Genomic DNA, 25,553 nt, shown 5'->3' on the forward strand with positions numbered 1-25,553 from the left:
TCAGGTGGGGTATAGGCTTGGCCACAATGACCTGATAGGAAAGTAACAGGATCCACCTGGTGAGAAGCAGCATCCCATAACATATGGCTTGAAGATGAGCTGGGTAAAAAAGTGTGGCTGATATCTGCTGATGTGAAAGCACATGAAGTTGCATTCATAAATGCGGTGGCTGAATTTATCCAGTTATTTTCCACAAATTGAAATGAGGCAGAGAGAAATTGATCCTGGCACACTGGCAGCATTTGTCCTCGGGGAACAGTCGATTTATCCAACAATATTGGCAGGGGATGTGCTGTGGTCAGGCTGCGCGCTCGAGGAAGTGTTTCATCCATCGTCAGAGGACTATTTGTTGTGATAGATGGCTGATTTACTTCTTTACAGAGGTCTTTCTGAGGGCATCGTGAGACACGATCTGAAATTTAGCAGTATGTTAACAAATACAACAATGTACCAAAGATAGATTTTTTTTTTTTTTTTTTAATGAAAAACAATTCCTCACTTGACGTTTTAACAGCCGGCTTTGTCCTCTGAAGCATTCTTTTTTAAGCCTGATCGTTTTTCTGTTAGAGAAAAAAACAAAAACCAGACAGTCAGCTTGGTATTCTTACCATTTAGCGAGTTAAAAATAAATCATCTGAGTGTTCAAAACTCTTATTTGGATTGTGTACCTTTTCTTTTGTGATCTCTGTATGCTTTTCCAGAAAATGCTGGAATTCATCTCAACCACTCAACCTGGGAAAGGAAAAAAAAAAAAGAACATTAAAATGATCATAACATTTACTTATAATATTGATATCAGGATGCATTAGACCTACTTTAGACAGAATACCTAAGGGAAGAGTCTCTTTCAAATAGCTTATATAATTCGCGGTGAGCTCTAGTGTGTCTGCTATGTCTAACTGACCGTTGACAAAGGGCAGAAGACCACACAAGTGTTGACAAGATGTTCTGATTTGAAGCCTGGGAACATGTCAATATGTGCAGTAAAGAAGTTACAGTTACGGTGGTGATGTGAAACCATACAGGAAATGGCCAAGGAAGAGTTTTTGGTTGCTTTGATAGCACACCCTGGAATTGTGAAAGTCTAACCTCCGCCTCTGTTCTTTGCAGCAATGACTGATTGAAGTCTGGAACTCACTTTTCTGTGAAGAAGAAGGGTAACACTTCTCCGTGGTAGGTTCATTATTTATTTATTTTTTTTATCTCATCCTCAAGCCTGAGGAGAAAAAAATATCTCTGAATGTCATAACACACAATGACAATGTATTCAGAAACTTTTAAGAACACATCAAAATGACTTTTTCCCTTACTGCTCAGGTGCTGAAGATTTATATGACTGCAGTTTTTGGCTCCTGAGTTTGTCTGAAAGAAGTGCAACCAAAGGTTAATGTACTGTTAGCATACACTGTCAAGGTGCTGTTCTAAAGGCTGGAGTTACTTCCTTATTTTAAATAGAAACCTTTGTAAGGAGCATTAGAAAGTTAAGCTTTGTATAGACTTTGTAACCACAGCACCATACATACATTTAATGCATGAATAAACATTTTAAATCACGGAGTAAAACTGGAATAAAGAACAAGAAAGTAGCGTGCTACTTAAAGCCTGGACAAAACTCTTAGGCAAGAAAAGTTAGTAAATTTTGTAGCAAGTCACAAGTTGTTAATTATATTTAGAACCTTTTAGTTGTATAACCTGATGAGCGCACTTTTGTTTGCCAATAATCTTCCAAAGTTAGAGAATAACAAAGTTATGTTTTCAGCTCTTGGACAAAAGCCACACAGTAATGTGATTCTTGGCATCAGGTTTAAATTGAGAAAAAAAAAATGCTGACAAATATAAATCCAAGATGTCCAAAAATGTATTATTAACACAAGCTGTCAGCCTATAAATATATACTAATGATTTTTTTTTTTAAACCAAATTACTCGTTAGTTGGTCGTTTTTCTCATTCTTAAGTTGTGCTTTTAGTTTCCCTGTTAAAGGCGACATTAATCAGCCCCTCAGGCGCATTTCAGGAGCAGGTCCAAATGAACTTGTTAATTTCTCACATTACCAACACCTGTGTAAGCTTCTCCCGTTACACACAACTGCAGTGCATTATTACCGCCATACCTGCTGTCTACGTTGTTAGCGCATGCGTGAATTTTATTACTTATTTTCAACGATAGTAACCGTTTAAACGAGCTAAAACACTTGCTAGAATCTAAACTTACGGTTTGATTCGAGTTTTCTTTGTTAATTCAGTGCAAATGGTTGGTTAATTACTTAAAGAAACACTAATAGTAAGTTATTTCTTTTCCGTTTTGTTTAAAAATGTCTGTAAGATATACCATAAGGTAGCTTAAATTGGGAAAGTCACCATTTTATTGTTACTTTAGTGAAATAAACCTGCAGGCCAACTACACCTGGAAGTTAAAATAAAACTTAGGTTTTTTTTATTGCGAACTAACGGGTAAAACTTAACGAGGATTAGTAGTTTTTGATTCTAATCATCCCTAATAGTGTTACTAAAGCAGGTCAACACGAACGCGCATTTTATTAATACGTGCGAGAACGCGCCCCGGCAGCAGCGTGCACGAGGAAGGCTGACAGCAGAGCGGTCCGGTAAATCACTGCAATGGAAGAGGAGTAAGGGAGGGTGGAGGACACCGGCTACAGCCCTGCCTCCAATCTGCATGTGAGTACACAGCAGAGTAGACACACGGCAGGGAAGCAGAGCACCATCACAGGGCAACAAAGGGACGCATGGTTCATACAAGGTATCCAATAAATAAAAGATCTGAGACACGTTTCGCCTGGAAGCGTTTGATTACATCCGTCTTCACCTCAGAGGTAAGATTGCACAGAAACTAGAAGATCCTGCTGATTACCGTTTCCTTCCTTTTGTATTTTTAAGGTTTACCTTTCAATAAGCTTTTAGCCAGAATCCCACAAGAGACTGTTACTGTCCATATATTATCCACAGTAAATGCATGTGAATTTTATATATTTAAATTGAGACACTCCAGAGAACATGAAATGGGTGTGACATGCTACTTCATAATGTGTGTATGAGCAGCAGTTGCAGCATCAAGGCTTGTGCCAGTGCTGAAGCAGGTTGTATAAGCCACTAGACTTAAAGGGAACGTAATTGGTGTAATATGTTATAAGTTAAAATGGTATTCAGATTGCAAGCATGTTCTTTCCTCATATTATTCAGTATAATAGCACAGCACAGACATGGAGCTGGAACACTTTGATGAGCGGGACAAGGCTCAAAGATACACCCGAAGGGGCTCGAGAGGGAATGGGCTCCCCAGTCCCACTCACAGCGCTCACTGCAGCCTGTACAGAACCAGGACACTGCAAGCACTAAGCTCAGAAAAGAAGGCCAAGAAGATCCGTTTCTACCGCAATGGAGACCGATACTTCAAGGGGATTGTGTATGCCATTTCTCAGGACAGATTTAGGTCTCTTGAGGCACTCTTGGCTGACCTTACAAGATGTCTGTCAGATAATGTCAACTTACCCCAGGGAGTACGGACCATATACACGATTGATGGGTCAATAAGGATCACCAGCATGGACCAGCTGGTGGAAGGTGAGCATTGTTTCTAAACAGTTTTAAGCCTACCTTAGATTTGGCTTCTATTAAGTAAAATAGTTATCTAGTAAAATAAAATATGATGGAAATGACACTAAAATAGGAGATAAAAACAAAAACCCTTAAATTCTTCTGCTCTGACACAACCTATGCTTTTTTTTTTTATATGCTATGTTTGTGTTAGCATTGCTAATGGGCTGAGAAAATCTGTTGTCTTGTTGTTGTTGTTTTCCTCCAGGAGAGAGCTATGTTTGTGCGTCTATAGAGCCATACAAGAAGGTGGACTACACAAAGAATGTAAATCCTAACTGGTCAGTTGGTCCTAAGACTGCTGTGTCTGTCCGTGACCCTTCTTCCCTTGGTAGTGGCAAGGCTGGATCTCCAGAAACCAGGGAGACCAAGGACTTCATCAAGCCCAAACTGGTGACGATTGTCCGCAGTGGAGTAAAACCTCGCAAGGCTGTACGGATCTTGCTCAACAAGAAGACTGCACACTCCTTTGAGCAAGTCATGACCGACATCACAGATGCCATCAAGTTAGACTCTGGAGTCGTCAAAAGGCTTTATACCGTTGATGGGAAGGCGGTAGGTGTTAAATTGTTGTTTCTGCAGAGTTATCGGTTTGTTCATTTCAAAGACTTCTAGTACCAGCAACAACATATTTCCAAGTGGGGTTCAAATAGGAAAGCATTCGCATTAGGTAGTGACTTTGGGAATCTCAGGCATCACCAAAAAGTTGCAAATATAATGGGATTTTATTTTCCCACAGTAAGCACGTTTGTCACTACAGCTAAAGGTGTTTAAAGTATGAAGTGACTTTCAGTGCTGTCCTTACTCAGAGGAAGCATTAAGTATACGTCTCACAAATGTGCCATTCAGGACAAGTTACATAAGTGCCTGATGATCTTCTGTTTGTATTTACACAAGTGTGTTTGTGCTTGCCATTAGTGAAGCTATGTGCACATTCATGTAACAAGCAGCGCTTTTGATACAATAAATTTGAAAAGTTTAAAAGAAGAGATGTTATTTACCTTCACATTTCCCTATTTCAAACTAAAGCTCTTAACACCAAATGTTTTTATTTGAAAATCACGGACAAAGGCAAAGCAGGAAGAACAACCATGCAGTAAGAGCCCGGTACCTACAAGAGTGCAATTGCTTTATCTTAAGCTTCTCCACCACTTAAACATATAATTGGTCACAAGTGGGAAGGGTGGAAGGATGCTTCTTTAGAAGAGAAGTCAAAGTAAAATGGGATCATGCCTCCTCAGCCCTTGTAAGTGGTTTTGGAGACAGGTATTCTGGTGTTGCCATGCTGAATTCCCATTTGTGGTGCTGTGTTACATCTTAAGTTTGATTTTAGAACATTGCAATGAACCGCACTTGGTAGACATTTGCAGGAGGCTTAAAAGATTTGGAGTTATGCATCTGACATCAGAGGCTGTGTGGTCTGTTCTTCAGTCTTGTCCCTGAGAATTGCTTCCTTACCCAACAAGAGAGCCCAGCAGGTTCAGAGTCATCTGGGAATATGTGTAAAATGTATTATGAGAAATAGGTTTCTAGGACTCCATCTCATATTCCTACTAACAGTAACACACTATTAAGTGTAAGTGAGTTTGTACAAAACATGCAATCTGATCAGCGACTTGAGACTTAATTATAAAGCTTCTTGTATTCTTGCTTCGACTATATGCTCTAAATACTCTGGACTGTTATTATTTATACATTGATAACTACACTGTATATGTAGACTAATTATATTAACCTTTGCTTGGAAATTATGGGAGTCATAAGTGACTATCAGTTTTATATGTAGGGCTGACATGGCTGGACAGCATGCAAGTACCACCTACACTACGAACTGTCTAAACATTGCACAAATAGTTAGGGCACTCTGTATTAGTATCCCTCTGACTTTTTTTTTTTTTTTTTTCCCCCGCTGTGATGGTCTCTATGGTAAAATGGTTTCCTGAGCTGGTTGCTAAGGAACAGCCTCTGCGGCAGAGCGGTGCAGTACTGATGTCAGGACTGTAGGTGTATTGTGAAAAGGCTCACAGATGCAGTGCTCAGTCTGTCAGCCTTATTATTACACACGGCGGCAAGATGGAGCACATGGCTAAGGTGTAATCCCAGGAAAGCATCCTTTGTGTAATGGTATGTAGAAGGAACAGTTGGAGTTTTTCACACTAACAAACAAATCTGCCTTCGGAATATCCTCTGTTGTTTTAGGAATAGAGATTTGTTTAGCAAAAAGCACAATGATACTGCAATTAATTAAAAGTAGAATCCCACTCTATGGAAAAAGTAGGAAATTCAGATTTATTTTTTATGGTCCTCTCACCGTCTCTAACTGCCTTTTGTATCTGCTTCTGGATTTTGTTAACTGTATCTCCAATAATAAGCTGCTTGTGTGCTTGGTAGTGCCTTCATTTCTCTGGTTTTGTGACTTTTTGCCCTGTTGTGCCACCAGATGGCCAAATAAACACCCATTGGCATTAAGAGACCTGTTTTCACGGGTGTTTAACCTTTTGGTAAATGACCTGCTTTCTGGGGGGGAGGGGTTCTTAGACAGGCTTTTGCTGACAGTTTTAAAAAAAAGAAAAGAAAAATGTGACAATTTATTTTTAAATACATTGTTTTCCAGTAAGAATTAAGTACAGATTAAATTTAAACGGCTGTAATTGATTGTTATGCATTTCTTTTTTGGGTCTGCTGGTAAATTAGCAGTGGCATTCCTGTGATTTGTTGTTTTATCCTTAGTTGTCTTTGACTCATGATTCATGGTTCTATTTGTGGATCAGCTTGGCGGGTGGCTGTGCTTGACGCTGGTGATCCTACATACTGCTGAGTCACTCTGTAATGGTGCACTGCCATGCAATGTGTGTCTAAATACATAGAGAAAATAAAATCAGTAAGGACTTAGCCACAATAAAGGCACTCCAAGACACTGTAATGCACAGAGAAAAGTGATGGAGAGATGCATGCTCCACAGATAAGACCAACACAGTGGGACTTATCTATAGGGACATGGCCTGTTATGACCCCTGATATTATTCGTCAGATGGAGCAAAGAGTATTTCTAAGACTGAGTAGGTCTGAGGGGACTCGATCATGATGTTCCCATCCCTGCTCAAATGGATGTGGCTCCGCACTATAACTGTATTATGCACAGTGCTAAGTTCTCTTCATGCTAAAGTCAACACTTCTTGTTCAAATAGATGTCAACAGCCACCCGAGGATAGTCTAGCTTCACATCAGTGCATGAAAGCAGAGGCTTACGCCTCCTTTCTAAAGTTATGTATGAGAGGATGTGATTAAATGGTCCATTCATGCTTTGCCAATCAGATACACAGTGGATGTGGTTGGAATTTATGGTGCTCTGTGTACAAGAGAGCTGAAGCTAACATAATGTTTTTCTAATTCATTCCTTTAAGTTGACTTTGACTCTGCCGTTTTCTGGTCTGGATTTGCCCACAATTAATCTCTTTGGTTTCTACTCATACCACAAATGTCACGTCTGCTCTATGGATCCTGGCTGTAACTCTCATCTCACTGTCTTAGGAAAATCTCACTTTGTTTATTGATTCAATAAATAAAATGACTAAATGGTTTTAGTTGCTCTGCAGCCTTCTCAAATTCGATGTGCAAAAAGATGAACAAAATGGAAGAGTGCCTCACTTTCCTCCCACTTTCTGTAGTCTGGCTGTACAAAGAAGTGCCTTCATGTGCCACTTCATTTGGTAGATATGATTTTTAGCTCATCCAGCCAAAGGACTGATGACCTCATGCCATAGCGAGGCAGCTGTCCAGCCACAGTTAAAACTCGCTATTCCTCCTCAAGTATTGGTCAGATTTTAGTGAAACCTGCACACAGTGATCACCTAATGGATCTTCATACAAACTGTGCTCAATTGTGATGGATTACATGCTGGATGAACTTCGTCATTGCATTATCCCTTCAACCTACCCGTTGCACTCGGTGGAATTTTCTGGTGTGGAATTCAAAAGAAGCTTTACAGCATGTGAACATCCTGAGCTGTGTAAAGAAAATCTTTACAGTAACTTGTGTGTGATGTTGCAGTGAAACTATTCTTGAATATTTTAAAAGTTTAGGTGATAATATTGATCATCTGTCCGTTATTATATAGACTTTTTTGCATGCTCTCATTATACCAAAAATATTTGCAGGGCGTGGTTATTATCTTGGCTGGTTATTATAAATGTTTTTGGGGGTGTTTTTTGGTTTTGAAACACTTCTAAGAGCTAAGTGTAGAAACTTAGTTTCCTTCAATGTTTTTGGAGCAGCCCCTGTTAAGTCGCTGCTGTTTCTGCAGCAGAACTGATTTGGGCATTTGTACAACAGACTGCATATAAAGGAAGCTCATGCAAAATAGAACAAGAACCATTTGCCAAGTGGAGGTAAAGATGAGTCATGTTTCTTTCTGGCATGCTAGATGACTGGCTCCTGCTTTCACTCTCACACTTCAGAAGAAGCTTTAGTGTCCTGGGAAGCTCCACCTGTGCATGCTTTGTGTTACACAATTGTGTTCCTTTATGTGATCTTTTCTATGGCTTAAATCAATAGGCTTCTATAGCATGCATATATCCATTGTTATTTATTTCTGGAATGGATGTCAGGTGCAGCACTTGCGGAAATCATAGATAAAACCCTGGAAATCAATACTTCCCTAGGATGCTCCTGAATTGTGAAAAGTATGCGTGCGCTTTCTATGCGAATGGTAGGTTTAATGGAGTTGCTGTGTCACAGAGCCTGAAGGCAAAAATAATCAATATGAAGCATCACATTCACAGTTGCCTCTGTTATTTGGCTTCATCACAAGCTTGAGAATTCTAAATTCAAAGTACTTTGGTGGAACTACAGAACTCTGAAATAAGAGGTAACTTTTAGGCGTAGCGAAATCATTGATCAACATATTTTTTTCATGTTCTTTTATAACGTTATAAATCTTTTGTATTATGTATATTGTGTATATATATATATATATGTGAACACTGCTGTTATTATTGAGAGTGCATATATCATTAATTGGATCTGTAAAAGGTTTTTAGCCCTTGGTAGGTATCATATTTTTAAACATTCAGACTCCACTATCTCATAATAATAATAATAATAATAATAATAATTTACCTTTAACCTTTTCAATGTTTTTGATTCCAAGACAATTCACAGAGAGAGATTGGGATTAACAAGGTGGAAATTTGAATTCTTAACAACATCCTAACAATATGCTTCGTCATTCTCTCTAAATGAGGCTATGCTGCTTTTGTGTTATCTGCAGTTTGCACCATTAAGAGCTCCAGATAGGATCTGACAGTGGGTGTCAAAGTAGCCTTCTCATTGTCTTAAACTAAGCTGTGATTTTTGTCTGGTCTCCTTGGTAACTGCTGTGCAGCTCCTCCCTGTGGGATTTCCTTTTAGGAGGAGGAGGGGGTAGAATTGGGGGTAGGGGACATCAGTGATGCAGAGAAAAGGTTCTTATTTAGCAACCCCTCTCCTCAGCCCCATGTGTCTGATATTCCTTTTAACAATTCTTGACTGAATGACCTTTGAATGTTTTAAAGGTTACTGGTATAGCCAGCCTGACTTTTTTTTTTTTTTTTTTTTTTTTTTTTTTTTTTTTTTTTTTTTTTTTAATATTATTGTGATCTAAGATCAGTGCAGTGGAGACCAGAATATTGATCCATCAGAAAAAAGGTGATAACATGATGTGATAAGGTAATTCAGTAGTGGTGTTAATATACTAAAGCAAACAGTCTATCTCGCCTCTAAAATCTTTTTAGGCTCCTGATAAGCTTATCGTTCTTGATTAATGGATACCAACATTTGGCACATTTTGTTTTGCATTCGAAAACTCAATCTGTATATGTTGAACTTGTTCCTCACTGGACTACTTGAAATCATATCCAAACTATGGTTATGCATATTTTGTTGACTAAAGTGTGTTTCCCCATCATCTTGGCTTGTTACAGTCTGTCATGTGTGGGTTTGAATTTTTAAAGAAAAGAAAAAGGGTGTGCTGGATTTTGCAAAAAAAAAAAAAAAGGAATGCAATATAATTGCTTTCTGATCCCATTTAGGGTTTTTTTTTTTTTTTTTTTTTTTTTGGAAGTTGTAATTTAATATAAAGTTAGATTTACTGTTGCAAGTCAGTGTCTTGTTTTTTGTGTCATTTGTTGCTGTCAGTTTTCTTGTGTACATAAGAGAGCCATTTCCTTGGTCATCAAGGTCACAGTTCAGTTTATAGGTTGAAAAAGAATGGGAGACAACAACAAAGAAGAATATATGCATAAAATCATAAACAACGTAGCAGAATGTGTGTTTGTGTATGCAAGTGTAGAAAGTTAGTAGTGGAAAGCATTTATGGATGGGTGTGTTTTTAAACCAAAATAAACAAACCCAATGAGCCTGTCAGACAGGCTGCAGGAAGGAGGGAGCTTTCATCGATGACCACACCATGTGTAAGCGTGGGTCATCCAGCTAACCCCAGTCCAATAGGCACATTGGAGAGGGATAGCAGGAGAATCCTAGAGGTGATCACAGTGGCAAACATGCAGTTCTTAACAATATATGTGATGTTGTGGAAAGCATGCCTTTGTATTCTAACTGATATCTATAATACTATAGGTCAGTTAAACAATAAGGATTAAAGGCTGAACCTTATGGAGAGGAAATTAAAACTGAAGCTCTACTTTCTCTTGCACACTCTTATTAGCCGAAGAGTCATCTGTGTCTATCTTTATTTATTCATGAGACTGCTATATAACCATTAAGATAGACTTTTCTATAAATGCAAACACCAGCACCCACCTAGCCATACAGTTCTTGTTTATAGAAAAGCAGAAATGATTATAATTTACACTTCTGTTGTTTTTACAGTGATGGTTACTTGGTTACTATGTTATTTTATCCAAAGTTTAAACTAAGTAAAGTACATTGTGGAAATGCTGCTTTTTCAGAAACAGCCTGACCACTGTGTGTTGTTGCGATTGGATCTCTGAATAAATAGCTACTGTTAAACATTTTCTAACGTGATTTTACAAAATATAATCTGCAGTAACAGAGGGCAATTAACTTAATCGCCCACTAGAGATGACGATTTAATGGAAGACAGACACCATTGTCGTGGTCTCCACTGAATAAAATCTAACAGGTTTAAAAGGAGCTTTTCTTTTCTTAATGGTTACCCTGAAGACATTAAAGTGCAGCTGGGCTGTCACAAGAGTAGAAAGAGGTTAATTCTTTTATTTATATGCTATACATGCTGTACCATTAATTTTTTTTTTTATTTGTGCTTAGATCACAATAAGCATTTATTCAAGCCTGGCATCCTTAAATCCAGCATTGTGATCAATAAAGTTCTTTCTTTACTAGCACATGTTTTATATACTCCATTTAACATGATTATCCAAATGTTATAAATCCTATTAAAGTTTAAAAGCCATTATACACCATTTGCTGTAAACAAACTGCTATATTCTTTGCACAAATGTGACACATATTGAAATGTGAATTATTTATTGAAGAGACCTTTTTACCAGGAAATCTTGAAATTCTTGAAATTAAAGCTCAATACATGCTAACTGCATGCTAACTGCATGTTGCCAGGGTTCAGACCTACATACCTTTTGCTGTGAGACTGTAGTGCCAACCACTGTGCAACCTGAATTTTTATGACATTTTTGTTCAATATGTTGAATCCTTCACTTAGCATTGATGTGTCATGTTGCTATGATATCGTACACTGACGCATTGAATCTCATTTGCCTCAGTTTGAAAAAAAAAAAACAAGCAGAAGAAACAGTAATATACTCATTTTTACTTGATTTGCATGTCTTTGTCTGAAAAAAATGCTTTGTCTGTTATAGTATGTATACAATATTTCAAGATGTTAACACATCATCTTATTTCCAGATTATGTATAGTATCAGTTGAGAGTGAATGCATTTCAGACTTATTGAACTAAAGCTGACAGACATTATTTTTCTCAGGTCACCTCCCTTCAGGACTTTTTTGGGGAAGATGATATATTCATTGCTTGTGGTCCCGAAAAGTTCCGCTATCAAGACGACTTCAACTTGGATGAAAGTGGTAAGTGTAGTTATGAGGCTTGCACCAATTTCCCGTGTTTTATATGTTGTTCACCTTAAGTTGCTGTGCAGTCATTTAAAAAACATGTGAACCCTATATTTAATAGTTATACTAAATATGATGATGATGATTAAATGATTTTCAAATGAGGAAAAAAACTATATTTTTGTGAAATGTGCTTTGAATGAAAGAAAGCAAGAAAGAAACTAAATAAATGTGGATCATGAGCATGCCCACCACTCTATTGCATCACCTCTTTCTCTAGCTCTGAAGGAGGATTTCACATTTTTCTTGTTCAGATAAAACTTCAGCTGCTTCACAGTTTGAAGTCTCCTGCCTGATATTTTTCATTTAATTATGCTTAATTATGCGTAAAATATTTTAACATGTAACATATCTAGACTTCAAGCAGGACAGTCTGCAGCATGGACTCTTCCCTACAAACCACGAAGAATTGGCTTGCTAAAATAGGCAAAGCTTTTTTTGGGGGAAGAAAAAAATGTATATATATATTTTCTGGATGGTAGTATGCTGTACACTGCTCCAAAACCTGTGCTTACTGGACTGATGTAGTGAATCTTTGTCCCGCATAAAGATTTTGGCACATGCTGTGGATGTCTTTCTGTACCACTGTTTACAGAAAGTATCTTCCAAAGACTTGCAGTTGGTTTGAGAGTATCGTCCTATCCTCAGCACAAAAAGGTTCACCAGCTCATCAGATAAATTAGCACCCCTCCTCCAACCCTCATGCACCCGAATCAAAGTGGTGTATGGTGTCTTGTACTCATCCAGCCACAGACCAATAATCTCTGTTCATTTGGTCATAAAATCTTTCTTTGTTTCAAATTGTATGATAATGATATAAATGAGATCTACATTAGTTACAGTGCGTGCTTGTTGGTAGGCAGTTGATGTCATTACTTGGTTTATACTGATAGGCCCAAAAAAAGAAAAAAAAAAAAAAGAGAACAGTTGTAGCTCAGATCGTAACCCCAAGATGCTCTCTGATGCATCCAGAGTGTCAGTGGTAGATAGAAAGCACTTAAGCATAGAAAAAGTGATTGTGTGAATAGGTGAACGCAACACATTGTGTAAAGTACTTTGCGTACTCAGTAGAAAAACACAATATAAGAACCAGTCCATTTAGCATTTAATAATGCCAGAGAAGCCGAAAGAAAGACAAAAGGTCAGTATGCCACACATAAAGCTGATCATTTATTACTCTGCCATAATGATGCTGGAACAGTCCACACCTTTTATTTTGCTTGTTTTATTTCTTTTCAGAATGCAGGGTAACAAAGTCTGCATCATATGGGCGGCTGCCCTCAGTACATGGTCGCTCTTCCCCAAGAAGTGGTGGAATGCCCCGCAGGAGCAAGTCTCCCTCATCTGCCGGTTCAGGTAAGAGTGTGCATGTGATCTGTCGTTCACGTCTTGTGAACTTGGTTTATGCTACAGTATTTAATCTTTATCTTATCCTAAAAGCTAATGGCACTGCAGGCAGTCAGCTGTCCACACCTCGTTCTGGAAAGTCTCCAAGCCCCTCTCCAACCAGTCCAGCTAGCCTCAGAAGACGACAGGTAAAAAAAAACAAAAATGAAATAATGAAGTAATGATTTGTGTTGTGCCAAGATTGAAGAATTTTAAGAAGTTTTTCATTTAATTAGACAGAACTTTAAGTGCTTCAACAGGTTTTGCATTGACATGGAACAGAAGTTTATCACCATCCTTGTAGTTCCAAAAAATGTGTGAGTCAGCGTTTGAATCATTATAAAGATTTATCAGTGAAATGGGGAAAAAATCCAAAATGCTTAAGTGAGCTTAAACCCTGTGGAGAAAACTCTGACATGAACTCAGGGAACCCTTGTCACAATGAAGCAATTAAGAGATTAAACAAACACGCTAGTGAATTAAAAGCCCATGTAATCAATGCTGCTGGCTAACTAGCAACTTTTCAGCAATTTGTGAATGAAACATAATCTTCACTGCTTCAGTGAAGATTATGTTTCAGCAGCGATTCTGACATATCTGATCATGGATCAGGAGAGTGCACAGTCTCTCATTTCTCATTTAAAATCCAGGTATCAGTGATACTGGTGTCACTTATTCATAATTCTGGCTCAGGTAGCTATTGTTACTGTCGTGAAGTTTTTGCATGTCATTTTCTGTCTGTGTAGAATCACTTGGTAGTCTTTGTGCTGGTACAATGATTTCTGTAAGGTTTCACCATGCTTGGTTCATTGCTATCTACATGCTCAAGGCTAGCAGAGTGGAACAAACAAGCTTTGTGTAATCTGGCTGTAATCACATTTTTATAAGCTTTGCTCCCCTTCTGAAATTTGTTTCTTTTTATTCTCACTCCATAGCTGTCTCTTCTTTTTCAGGGATCTCAACACAGTGGTTCTTCACTCTCCTTGGCGTCTACCAAAGTATGCAGCTCAATGGATGAAGGCGATGGGCCGAGCAGCGAAGGTCAGAAAGGACACAAGACAAATCTCCAAAAGTTGATTCTGTTCATCTGGAGAAACGTTTCTCCCACAAAACGCTACGTCCAGATGAACAGAATCAACTTTTGGAGATTTACTTACCTGGATGATTGAGCATGCATCAAGACGACACAAGACATAAACTAATTTTAAACAAACAAACAAAAAACAGTTTGCAAACAACATTTAAACTACTATATAATGCTTTACCTATTATAGAGTGTATTTTATTTCATTTTATTTTTTTCACAGCTGAGCCAATGGATGAGTACTCTTCAATCCCTGCCTCCATAGCAGAGAGGTACAAAGTGGGAAGGACTTTAGGGGATGGAAACTTTGCTGTGGTCCGAGAGTGTGTGGAGAGATCCACTGGAAGGGAGTATGCGCTCAAGATCATCAGCAAAGATAAGTGCAGGGGAAAGGTGAGCCTGCTCTGCACCTGCTGAATTCAGCTTTTACACCATCAAATTTCCAATGTTCATAAAGTTGAAGTTCAACTGTTGCTGAGTCATTTTTTTAAGTCATTGGTGAGCAGGGGTTGCTATAATGCTGGAAGCAAAAATATTTGGTTCTGGTTGGTTTTGTTTTCTTTTTTGTTTAAATCACAGCATCAAATGATCCTAGTTTAGAGTTCTCTTTTGAAAACTGTTTTCTATTACTTCTCTAAAATTACAAAACAAATCTCATATATTGTGTGTAAAGGATTCTGGCTACAGTGTACAGATTGTTTTCTTTGTCACCCAGGAGCACATGATACAGAGTGAAGTATCAATCCTTCGGCGTGTGAAACATCCCAACATAGTTCTTTTGATTGAGGAAATGGACACACAAAACGAGCTCTATCTTGTAATGGAGTTAGTTAAGGTACTGATTTTTTATTTTTATTTTTTAAACGAAGAAATTGAAACCTTCGATGTCACAAGATAAAATTCAAATAAGTTATCAAAAACATTTAATATGTAATGCATTCTTTTTGCTGTCATAGACTGATTTATAGTTGAATTAATTTACTTCAGTTAAAAAGAAAATTTTATCAACCATTTATCTGCGTCAGACTGTTATAAATTTAGCAACTGGGCCTCTTTCACATTTCAAACACTCTTTCTCCAGGGGGGTGATCTCTTTGATGCCATTACATCTTCTAACAAATACACTGAGCGCGATGCCAGTTCTATGCTGTTCAACCTGGCAAGTGCTATCAAGTACCTGCACAGTCTCAATATTGTCCACAGGGACATAAAACCAGAAAATCTGTTGGTAAGTACGACTCTGCACAGAGCATCTGTATGGGTGGGGAATCGCTTTGCATTGTAAAATATCCAATTTCCCTATTAGCCCCGTTTCCGTGTCATTGTTTTTTTCCTCAGAATCTGTATGTGTGTGTGTATGTGTATGTATATATATATGTATGTATATATGTGTATGTGTGTGTGTGTGTATATATATATATATATATATATATATATATATATATATATATATATATATATATATATATATATATATGTATGTATGTATGTATGTATGTATGTATGTATGTATGTGTATATATATATATATGTGTATGTGTATATATATATATACACACACACACACACAAGAGCTTGGATTTAAAACTACCAATAATAAATGGTGCATAGGTAAATAAGTTAATTAAATTACACAGTTCTTTGGTAATTTAACGATGATCAAATATACTCAAATTTCTTCTCTAGACCAAAAATTATTGTTGGTCTTAAAACTACACATTCACTTTTTTAGTATTACTGCTTGTTGAATAAGATTCATTTCACGATCAAACCAAAAGTCAGTTTTCTGTGCAGACCATCCGTGTTTGCAGTCAATGGAATTTTTTTGTAGTTAATTTTGCCTGAAATTACTGCACTAATAAAAAAAGAAAAATGGCTCAATAATGAAATCAAAGTTTTACTAATCAGATTGACTATTGGTGACCTTTTCATCCAGTATATCCCACTGTCCCTTTTCTGTATCTTGTCCAGGTATATGAGCACAATGATGGGAGTAAATCTCTGAAGTTAGGAGACTTTGGCTTGGCTACTGTTGTCAACGGGCCCCTTTATACTGTGTGTGGCACACCCACCTATGTAGCACCAGAGATTGTTGCTGAAATGGGGTAAATCAGTAATTACATTATCCAGTCCAGTCATCTGCAGCACCATTATCAAGACCATTAAAAAAAAATGCAAGAGTGTTCTCCAAAAGTTGATTCTGTTCATCTGGACGTAGCGTTTTCAGTGAGTACCATTCAGTTAGTACCATTCATAGGGAGTTGGGGAATGGCTGCAATTGCAGCATTGTAAGATGGCAAAAGATGTACCCTTAGACCCCCTCCTCGATTTCAATGATGAGGATGTAAACATCCTGGACAGGGAGGGACGCTGGTTTGAGCGCGGAGTCAAGGAAGCCATTTATGTGAAAAGGGAAAGACCATCTCTGAATCGAGGAGGGGGCCTAAGGGTACATCTTTCACCATCTTACAATGCTGTGATTGCAGCCATTCCCCAACTCTCTGTGAATGGTACTCATGGCCATTGATCAGTGGTCTTTGATCAGTGGTTGTTGATCAATGGTCATGAGAATTTGCATAATTATGATGAAGGAACTGGTCTCCCAGCCCATTGTTCCTTCAGTGGTGCTAGTTATGCAAATGTACTGTTTATAAGACTGGGGAAACCTGCAGTCTGCTGAGACTGAAGAAGTCACTTGGATGAGTGATGAAACGTTTCTCCCACTGAAAACGCTACGTCCAGATGAACAGAATCAACTTTTGGAGATTTACTTACCTGGATGATTGAGCATGCATCAAGATGCAAGAGTGTTGTTTTTCTGCGTCAAGTGTCCTTTATGTGTTGTGTTCATATTCATATTATAGATATGGACTAAAGGTTGACATTTGGGCAGCAGGTGTCATCACTTACATACTGCTGTGTGGATTCCCTCCCTTCCGTGGGTATGTGCTCCTGTATTTGGAGGTTTACTTTAAGCGTTACACATTATTTCCATACATTTTTAAGGTGTCGCATGTAGACTAATAGTGCCTATAGAGCAACTTAGCTTTATAATTTAACTGTATACAGGAGTGGTGAAGATCAGGAGGCGCTTTTTGAACAGATTTTGAGGGGCCAGCTTGAATTTCCTGCACCACACTGGGACAATGTGTCAGACTCAGCCAAGGTTTGTATCTGAAAGTGGTCCTGCTGTGATCACGAGCCATGTGAAACACCCCAGACACCCTCAGTATGTTATTATGAATTTTTGTGGCTAACAAATCTCTGTTTAGGCTCTGATCACTGGGATGCTGCAGGTAGCAGAGGATAAAAGATATACAGCTGTACAAGTCCTTGATCACTCGTGGGTCAATGTAAGTGTGTCGTCAGTCCTTTCACCAGAATCTGCATCGATACCAGTGACGTTGAGAAAAGTAGAGTTGCTGAAGTATGGCTCTTTATATTTATCAGGATGATGGTGTGTCAAAGAAAGAACACCAGCTGCCAGTGGCTGGGAAGATCAGGAAGCACTTTAACACCAGAGTGAAGGTCAACAGCACTACAGCTGGAGTGTCCGTGATCACAGTAAGCACTGCTCTGCACTCTCCACACTGACACTGCATGTCGGTGTGCAACGGTAGATTACATTTGGGCTTTCTGCTTATTAGCATGCTTTGGCAATGAAGGACTTTTCAGCTTTGAGCCATAATGTGCCTCATACAACTCACACATGCAGAAGCTTTTTATTTTTATGCCTTGGATGTCATTTTAAGTTGGAACTAAAATTGCTGCTTTTGTAAAACAGGTAAACGATTGTCCTCTGATGTTTTTAAATCTGCAACCTCCCTGCTTTTTTCTGTCAGTCATCACTTCATCCATCTGCATCTTACTGCTAGATTTTCCTTTGTTTGCTCTGCCCTCTCATCCTACTTTTAGCTGGACTGTCAGCACTCTTGTTAGAAAAGCTTAGAAGTAACATAGTTGACCATTACGAGGTTTTAGGAGATGATATTTTAATTTGAAATATTTGCAAATACAAGCTGGATTTGAAAGATAAATAACTTGTTTTCGAAGTGAGCATTGTTATTAAGGAGGATCTGCATTGCTCTACATTTCCTGTATACAGTCTTTTATTTTGAAACCATTTTCAGTTTAGTGACATGACTTCTATCTGCGAGTATCTTATCAATAATAATAATAACAGGAGTGTAGAGATGTGTTCCTAATCCGGTAAGTGATGCTTTGAGTTCATAGTGATCCTCTGAGTTGCGCTCATCTCTCTCTGCTCAGCTGGACCAGGACTTAACCATCAAGAAGTCAGGGTCTTTGGACCGCTACCAGCATCCTTTGTACTGGATAAGGTATGACACAGCATAGTGCTTAAATAAAGTGAGTGCTTTCATGGCAAAGTGCTGGCAGTCTCCATTTCCCATCTCCCAAGGGTTTGACATATTGCCCATCAGTGGATCCCTTTTCATGCCTCATCATATCCTTCATTTTATCACCTTACATCATCTCATTTGGGCTGTAGCAGGTAGCTGCACAGTTTTCCTTGCCATCGACTTATTTTGCATTTAAAAAGGTTGTTTGAGAGTTTTGTTTTTTTTTGTTTTTATAAACTGTGCTACTTCATTTTTATTTTCCAAGATAAAAACATTTTTTTTCTTTCTAGAAGTGTTGGCAACATAAAGTGGTGGATCTTATTGCCTCTTCTTGCCTTAGAGAAGATGAAGTCATTTTTTTTCACATAGAGGAAAAACTTGCAAGGGAAATGCAGCTTTTCACATACAAGTGCATGATGACACTGGCTCATCTAAAATGTACCTCATGCCTCAGTGAGTGGATGCCAATCCTCATTAATCTGGCTCTCTAGATACGCTAACAATTGCTGCTGTGTCACCCTCTTTCAGACCACGCCACTTGATAAAGAGAAGCAAGTTTTCCGACGAAGACGCCACCAGGATGTAAAGGCCCACCTCCCTCATGGTATCCGTGCCAGCCCCTCCCACAGCGCAAACCGTGGCCTTTCCCCTGCTGAGGTCACTTCAGAGTCCGAAGACTATTCTCCAAGTTCGGCTGACACTGTCCGTTCACCCACTTCTCCATTCTAAAAGCCTTCCTGGAGTGACAGTGCCATCCATTCCTCTGTGAAAAAAGAGGCAGAGGGTTTGATGGGTCTAGTCTGTTGACTTGAGCTTTCACAGACTGAATAATTACCCTTACCTGTTTTACCCACCGACCCCCAAAATGTCATGTTACCTTTATTTCAATTCTTGAATGCATTTAAGAGAGAAGTCTAGTCTGGATCTGGAGGTTTATATTTTTATGCCCAAGTTCAAATGGCACATCTTTGTATCATTTAAAGTTCAAAATATTCTAATAATGCAGGCTCTCAGTTCACCCATTAAAACCTCGATTTGTAACAGGCTGTATTTGCTAACGTCTCTTCAAGGATGAGCTCACTCTGTCCTAATTGGCTAACTTCCAGAGGTTGGGCTCTCCTCTGCACAGACTTTAGCTGGCTCTTGGACTTCAGAGCTATGAAAACAAACATCAGTAGTCAGGTTTCAGTATTTTTCTATTTCCCCTAAATGTAAGCTGCAAATCTGCATTGTTGAGCCTGAACAACTCTCTTAAGAATTTTCCAACAAAGACATCCACTAACATTGAATGCTGATTTTTTTTTTTTAAAGCTTTTATTTTGTGTAGGCTTCTGTGATAATTCTATAAATTACAGAAAATCACGAGATGCATGTTGTTTCCCCTTCCCCTCCAAAAAGCCAACAAGCTGTTTAGGCCCTATCAAGCGGCAAGGACTGGTTCATTGTAGTACTTTGGAGCCCTCTGCTGGTTAATATTGTATCCTACAGGAAGTAAAGCTTTTTGAAACCGAAACCTTAGCCTTTAAATATTAAATTACATTCAGTAAATGATCGGTACATATCTGATTTCAGCTTGTTAATATTAACAGTATCGGCCAACCTTCTGTTGTACTGTAAGGCAAACAGTTAGCGTGCTGTAGCACTTGACTTTGTGGTGCATAAACCATTGACACGTTATTTGAAAGGACTTCAGACATGCTGCCAAATAAGTATTTCCTGGACCTAACAGAATGACGACAATTCTTGTCTTGCCACATAGTAGTTCCTCAAAGAGAAGATGGGCCACTGATATTTAACTGATGGTTTAGCTTACCTGTGTGCTCGAGGGTGATTACTTAAATAGTTCTGTTACACATCTGTGAGAGTGATTGCAGTTCACTTGTGGTGCATATGAATGTCAATGCTGTAGTTGGTAATAGGTGCATATTTTAAGGCCTTGCCTTGACACATATAGATTTAAGTGCAATTGGGTATACTGTGCTCTTGGGCAGTATACCTATCAAATGCTGTGTGTCCTTTGTAATGCTTGCATATTTGAGAATGTGCTGCTGGGATTATTGGAATGTCAAACTCTTCCCTATCACATGAGGGTAACTGGTGCAACATGGTTGATTTTCACACACTGAAATAAGAACCAAGTTAAATAATAGTAATACAACAGTGCTTCCAGTAAAATCTGCAATTTTAATATTTCTCTCCATTACATCATTTAATTTGTTGAATGTTTCTTTCAGTGATCACATCAAATATGACTGAGCAATTTTAGGTCACTAGACTTTCTGTGCTTTGTCTAATTGCTCCAAGCATTGGTTCACAGGGGACAAAATATTCATTATTATGACTGTCCTCTTTCCTTTTTCATAAACTGTAATCTGCATGTGTGCTGATATGCATCCCAAATCAGTTGTTCTGGTCTTCTACTGTTTAACATGTGCTTGTCAGATATAAAACCATTCCTTTTACCATTATACGTGTTGCCTAGATGAATGAACTTTGGTAAAGGCAGACTGTAGTCATACACAGCTAAGATTTGTATATACTTAGTCGTGTGAAGTTACTGCTGTTAAACTGACTTTGTTGTAAAAAGGGCTTTTGTTTTTCGATTGAAGGGATCAAACCCAAAAAGCACAAGAAAAGCAAAGTGTGAGTTTTGGGGAATGTGCTGAATCTTCACCAAAAGCGTATGTAATGTTTACATATGGTGTGACAAAACGGGGAGTGCTGTTATTTTGGGGGAGATGGGGTATAAAAGAATAGTGTTGTTTACCCATATTCCATAAATGTAAGGATGCTGTACAATAATCTGAATGAGAACAAAAATAAAAAGGGAAAAAATATTGCTGTGGTTAAAAAGCAAACTTCTAACAATGTACTCTGCACAGAAACCAAACCTGAGAATAAAATGGATTTAATTTGTGAGGCAGTGACTTTTTGAAACACCAGATGGCAGTATGACCAAACGCCACATAAATTCCATCTCCAGCTACTTATAACATGTACTGCACTACTGCTATAACACCTTATTATAGAGTAATCACATGAGTAAAATCTCAAGAATTACTCTTGAGGTGACTACAGTGTATGCAATCAATTTTAATAAAAACAATAAAAGAAATTCAGCATACAGTTGCCAGTTTTGACCTAATTATTTCAGCTCTAGACACATCCTCCTGGAACATTTGCAGAATCCTTTTACTGTGTACTGATTGCAATAAAAATTAACTGCTTCATTCGGATATATTGTTAATGATATGACATTTTTATTCACAATAATGACACGATTTTCACAGGAAAGAAAAACCAGTGCCTTCAGGATTTTATAACATGCAAAATATTCAGCTTTGGGTAGGTAGGTTTATGTCTTGTAGCACCTGTTTAAAAAAAAAAAAAAAAATTAACTGCTAACTCCATCAGTTTGCATATTTTTGTTCATTTAAATTGACAGCTCATGGAAATCAACTTCTCCTTGCTTCATTTAAATCAAGACTCAATAGCTTTCATATCACCAAAAATAGACCATACTCATATTTATACTGCTGTCCTCTTCATTAATATATCATTTTGTTACACTGCTGAATACCTCTCATTGACCTATTTGTTGAACATGTCATAATATTGCTTTCAGAGCATGGAGTTATGGAGGACAGAAAATTGCAAAAGAAGAATAACTTAAAAAAAATCTGATATACATAAAGAACAGTATAAATGTTTGCAGTGCCAGAAACTGTAGAATGTCTTTAAAAATGGCACTTTCAGCTTTACCATAAACACGTTGACAATCATTAGACAATCCAACAAATCTGATATTTTAATCATTCGATGTTTTTTGGAAGAAACAATGTCTAAAAATAAATGCATGTTCCACATGACAAACTGGAATCGGTATACAATCTTTTCATATTTTCCATTAATAAACAATATAGTCCCCGATTTAAAATAAATTTGGAAATATCCATATTTATGACATGGTCATAAACGCTTTTCACAAAGGACACACTGAATTTCCATATAGACATTCAAACACAACAAATTAACAGTAAACATTGTCTTTTCACATACACATACACTTGACCACTGTTAACGATAAGCAAAGAAGGGTCGTATACGTGGAACTAACCAACTAATATCTGAAGAGCAATGAAAACCTTTGCAACATTTATACATGGCTTAATGGAACATGGTGGGTAGTCTAACAGCATTTAGATCGTTGCAAGTCTTTATAAGGAAGAAACACTTTAGACTGTCCTTTTTACAGGTTGAGCATTTTTTTTTCTTAGAAAAATGTTCCAAGTATCTGCCATACAAATGTTGTATAAATGTTCCTCATTTTGTTTCGCATTTTCACAGTTGAAACAGGAACATTAAGTATGTTTTAATAACTTAACTGTGTAATTTTGTTAGAGTTGATTTCAGTCTCCTCTTATCCAGAACAGCAGACCTGCTCGACTCATTTGGGTAAATACTTCAGCTGGAGCTCAGGAGAAAACCAACAAACTGACTCCAGATTGTTTAGCAGCAGACATGTGTTCACCTCAGAGGCCAGATGAACACATGCAAGAACACACAGTCCTTTATCGTGCTGATGCCCCCAGCATCTTGGATTCTCTGCAGCACAACTCGGTCACTGGTTGATAGGTTTCCCTCTTAATTCTCCACACTAGCCTCCTGCTGCACGTATCCACCTCTCGTCAGTACCTGTTCTGATGCTCGTAGTGCCAGCGGTTGAAATCTATGTTAAATGCCACAATGCTGCCAGAGGCCATGCCGGTGATCAAAGTCCTAAAAGGCAAAAAAACAAGGAATAAATACCAGATATAATATTCCAATGTTAGAAAACTACTGGAAAATGTAAATATTCTTTCTATAACTTAATGCTATTCTAAAGGTGTGTGAATGAGAGCGAGAAACCAACATGCGTTAAAATATGTTCACTGTTTAAGCGTACTGCCATGAATCTGAATGATTTGTTAAAATCCCCACAGTGAGTGAATGAAACCGGTGCAGGAGGTCATGAGGGGCTGTGACAGTAAATTACTGAGTTCCTCTGACAACTCAAGTGGACCACTGAGTCCCACTGTCTTTCTGTAAGTGCCCTATGCCCCCAGTGTCCACATCTGGCTGGTATGTAGGAAAAGCAGCTGATTTCACAGGGTCGTCTTATATTGCTACACCCCGAGGGCTAAAATGCTCCAGCACAATGAACAGAGTTTTAGCAGAATGTCCTTGTGTAAAGGGAGTCAAGGAGCCCAGCTCACTTAGATTACCTAATGTCAACTTATTGAGAAAAGACACTGCAGCTGAATCGAGGGGTTCTTCAAATATTTAAGTGATTTAAGTGGTGGTTTAATACTTGTTTAATGTAAAAAAATAAATTAAAATAATTCAGTTTCCTCCAACTAGCCACTGCTTGTCTTAAAGGGTTATTTAAGCACCTTTGATGGTGCAGATTTAAGAACTAATGTTTGGATATATATGTGCTCACAAAGTTGAAGGGCATATGTGCATGTGTGTTTTTCAAAGCAAATTGAGCCTGATTTGGTGAAATGAAAAGTGAGACATGAACTTAAAAAAAATAGTGATCTGATGAAAATGTTGCACATTTATGCCTTGTTGATTACGCACACTTGTAATCAAGTTTTATGCATTTGGCCCGAGGTCTCTGTTTTTGGATAGGCCTGTAAATACTGAGGGATATTTGGCCTGTGGCTGTGAAGTGAAGCTTGAATGTTCAGGCTCTCTAACCTCTCTTGACTGCCAGGGTCACATGATGACGTCAGGCTTTTAGCCCCAAAGCGGACACTGCCGTCTGTGAGTCCAGACACTCATTATATGACTCCTGACAAATCTTGTGGAGAAATAACTTTCAGGACAAACAAGGGGCTGACCTGCCTTTAGATTTCTGCCTTCATGTATGTGTGCTGGCCAGTGTCCGAAATATATGCATTTGCACCCCTGTAATTTTTGTCTCTATGGCATGTGGATGAACTGTTAGAAATGTGGAGTTTATCCTTCTCAACCGGCTGGAGCAAAGAATTAAACCACTGACCTTCCAACAAGCTACCTGCTTTACCTCCTGTGCCACAACCGCCCCATTAAATGATTATAAATATACTTTGGTTTACCTCATTAAGCTCTTAATCTCATGGGCCTAATATACCATCACCAGCATACAACTGCTTGCCCTGACCTTTGATCGTGTGATAGGTCCATGGCTCGGATGCCTGCATCACAGCCTGGATAGATATAGAGCTGTTTGAAGTCACAAGCCTGCCACACCTCCACCACACCGTTGTCTCCACCTGTCACCAGGTTGTGGCCATCGCTGCTCAGGAGAATTGCCTACAGGAGGGATAGAGGCCAGTTACACGTGAAACTTCCAACCCAACATTTACTCACCTTTCTTGCTCCAGAATGAGAAATATATAGCATACTGAAAATACATGACATGATGCAACATACTGTACAACATTACTATCATCCAATCAAAGGTTAACTTGCTCAGTATGCATAAAAAAATGACTCAGTATTTGAATAAAATGTTATGTACTTGAGATTTAAATATCTCCAAACATTTTAAAACTGCAGATGAAAAAAAATGCATATTTCCTGGAGTATACTGATGTTTTTTTTAAGTTGGCATACCCTGGTGGAATCATTGACTTCCATTTGTGCCAGCAGTTTTCCATTAATGCTGAAGTTGCAGAAGCGTCCCCTCTCATAGTAGATGATACAGTGGCCCTCGCTGGAAACCGAGATGAGCCGTGGGCACAGATAGTGTTCTGGTCCCTCCAAAGCCCGCAAAAGGTCCCCTGTGATGGTATGGACCAGACACGGACCCTCTACCAAACCAGAACGCACATGTGATCAACCTGTGCTTATGTAAAGAATCTATAAAAATAGTCAATTTCTGTGAAGCGACTGCATATCTGTCATCTGGATAAACATTGGTTTGGAGGTGGTCACTAATCAAATGGTCATCTAATG

General features: G+C 38.4%; 2 protein-coding genes across 4 annotated transcripts in view; one reads left to right on the forward strand and one right to left on the reverse strand.

Annotated features, from left to right (window-relative positions):
• The first annotated feature begins 311 nt into the window (after positions 1-311).
• On the forward strand, positions 312-21,569 carry dclk1b (doublecortin-like kinase 1b). 3 transcript variants are annotated; one of them, XM_080889394.1, is made up of 18 exons: positions 312-425; positions 1,111-2,832; positions 3,200-3,580; positions 3,822-4,168; positions 11,594-11,693; positions 12,978-13,094; positions 13,179-13,273; positions 14,078-14,165; positions 14,432-14,601; positions 14,924-15,043; positions 15,290-15,436; positions 16,180-16,313; positions 17,073-17,150; positions 17,278-17,374; positions 17,481-17,561; positions 17,659-17,772; positions 18,478-18,548; positions 19,098-19,290. In XM_080889394.1, exons 3-18 carry the CDS (start codon positions 3,220-3,222, stop codon positions 19,153-19,155), a joined length of 2,178 nt encoding a protein of 725 aa, XP_080745520.1. In that variant the 5' UTR covers positions 312-425; positions 1,111-2,832; positions 3,200-3,219; the 3' UTR covers positions 19,156-19,290. The 3 variants fall into 3 exon arrangements, with proteins under 3 accessions (XP_080745520.1, XP_080745518.1, XP_080745519.1); XM_080889392.1 differs by lacking the exon at positions 18,478-18,548 and having other exon boundaries at positions 316-425; positions 19,098-21,569; XM_080889393.1 differs by lacking the exons at positions 312-425; positions 1,111-2,832; positions 3,200-3,580; positions 3,822-4,168; positions 18,478-18,548 and adding an exon at positions 5,679-5,737 and having other exon boundaries at positions 19,098-21,567.
• A 1,292-nt stretch (positions 21,570-22,861) lies between these two features.
• The window catches only part of nbeab (neurobeachin b), a 209,248-nt gene continuing 206,556 nt past the window's right edge, over positions 22,862-25,553 (reverse strand). The window contains exons 56-58 of the mRNA XM_080889391.1: positions 25,212-25,408; positions 24,757-24,908; positions 22,862-23,348 (exon numbers count right to left, since the gene is read on the reverse strand). Of these exons, the coding sequence (XP_080745517.1) occupies positions 23,258-23,348; positions 24,757-24,908; positions 25,212-25,408 (440 nt within the window). The 3' untranslated portion in view covers positions 22,862-23,257. The remainder of the gene's footprint in view (positions 23,349-24,756; positions 24,909-25,211; positions 25,409-25,553) is intronic.

This window comes from Rhamphochromis sp. 'chilingali', assembly GCF_963969265.1.
Source record: "Rhamphochromis sp. 'chilingali' genome assembly, chromosome: 8".
In the NCBI taxonomy this organism is placed as follows: Eukaryota; Metazoa; Chordata; class Actinopteri; order Cichliformes; family Cichlidae; genus Rhamphochromis; species Rhamphochromis sp. 'chilingali'.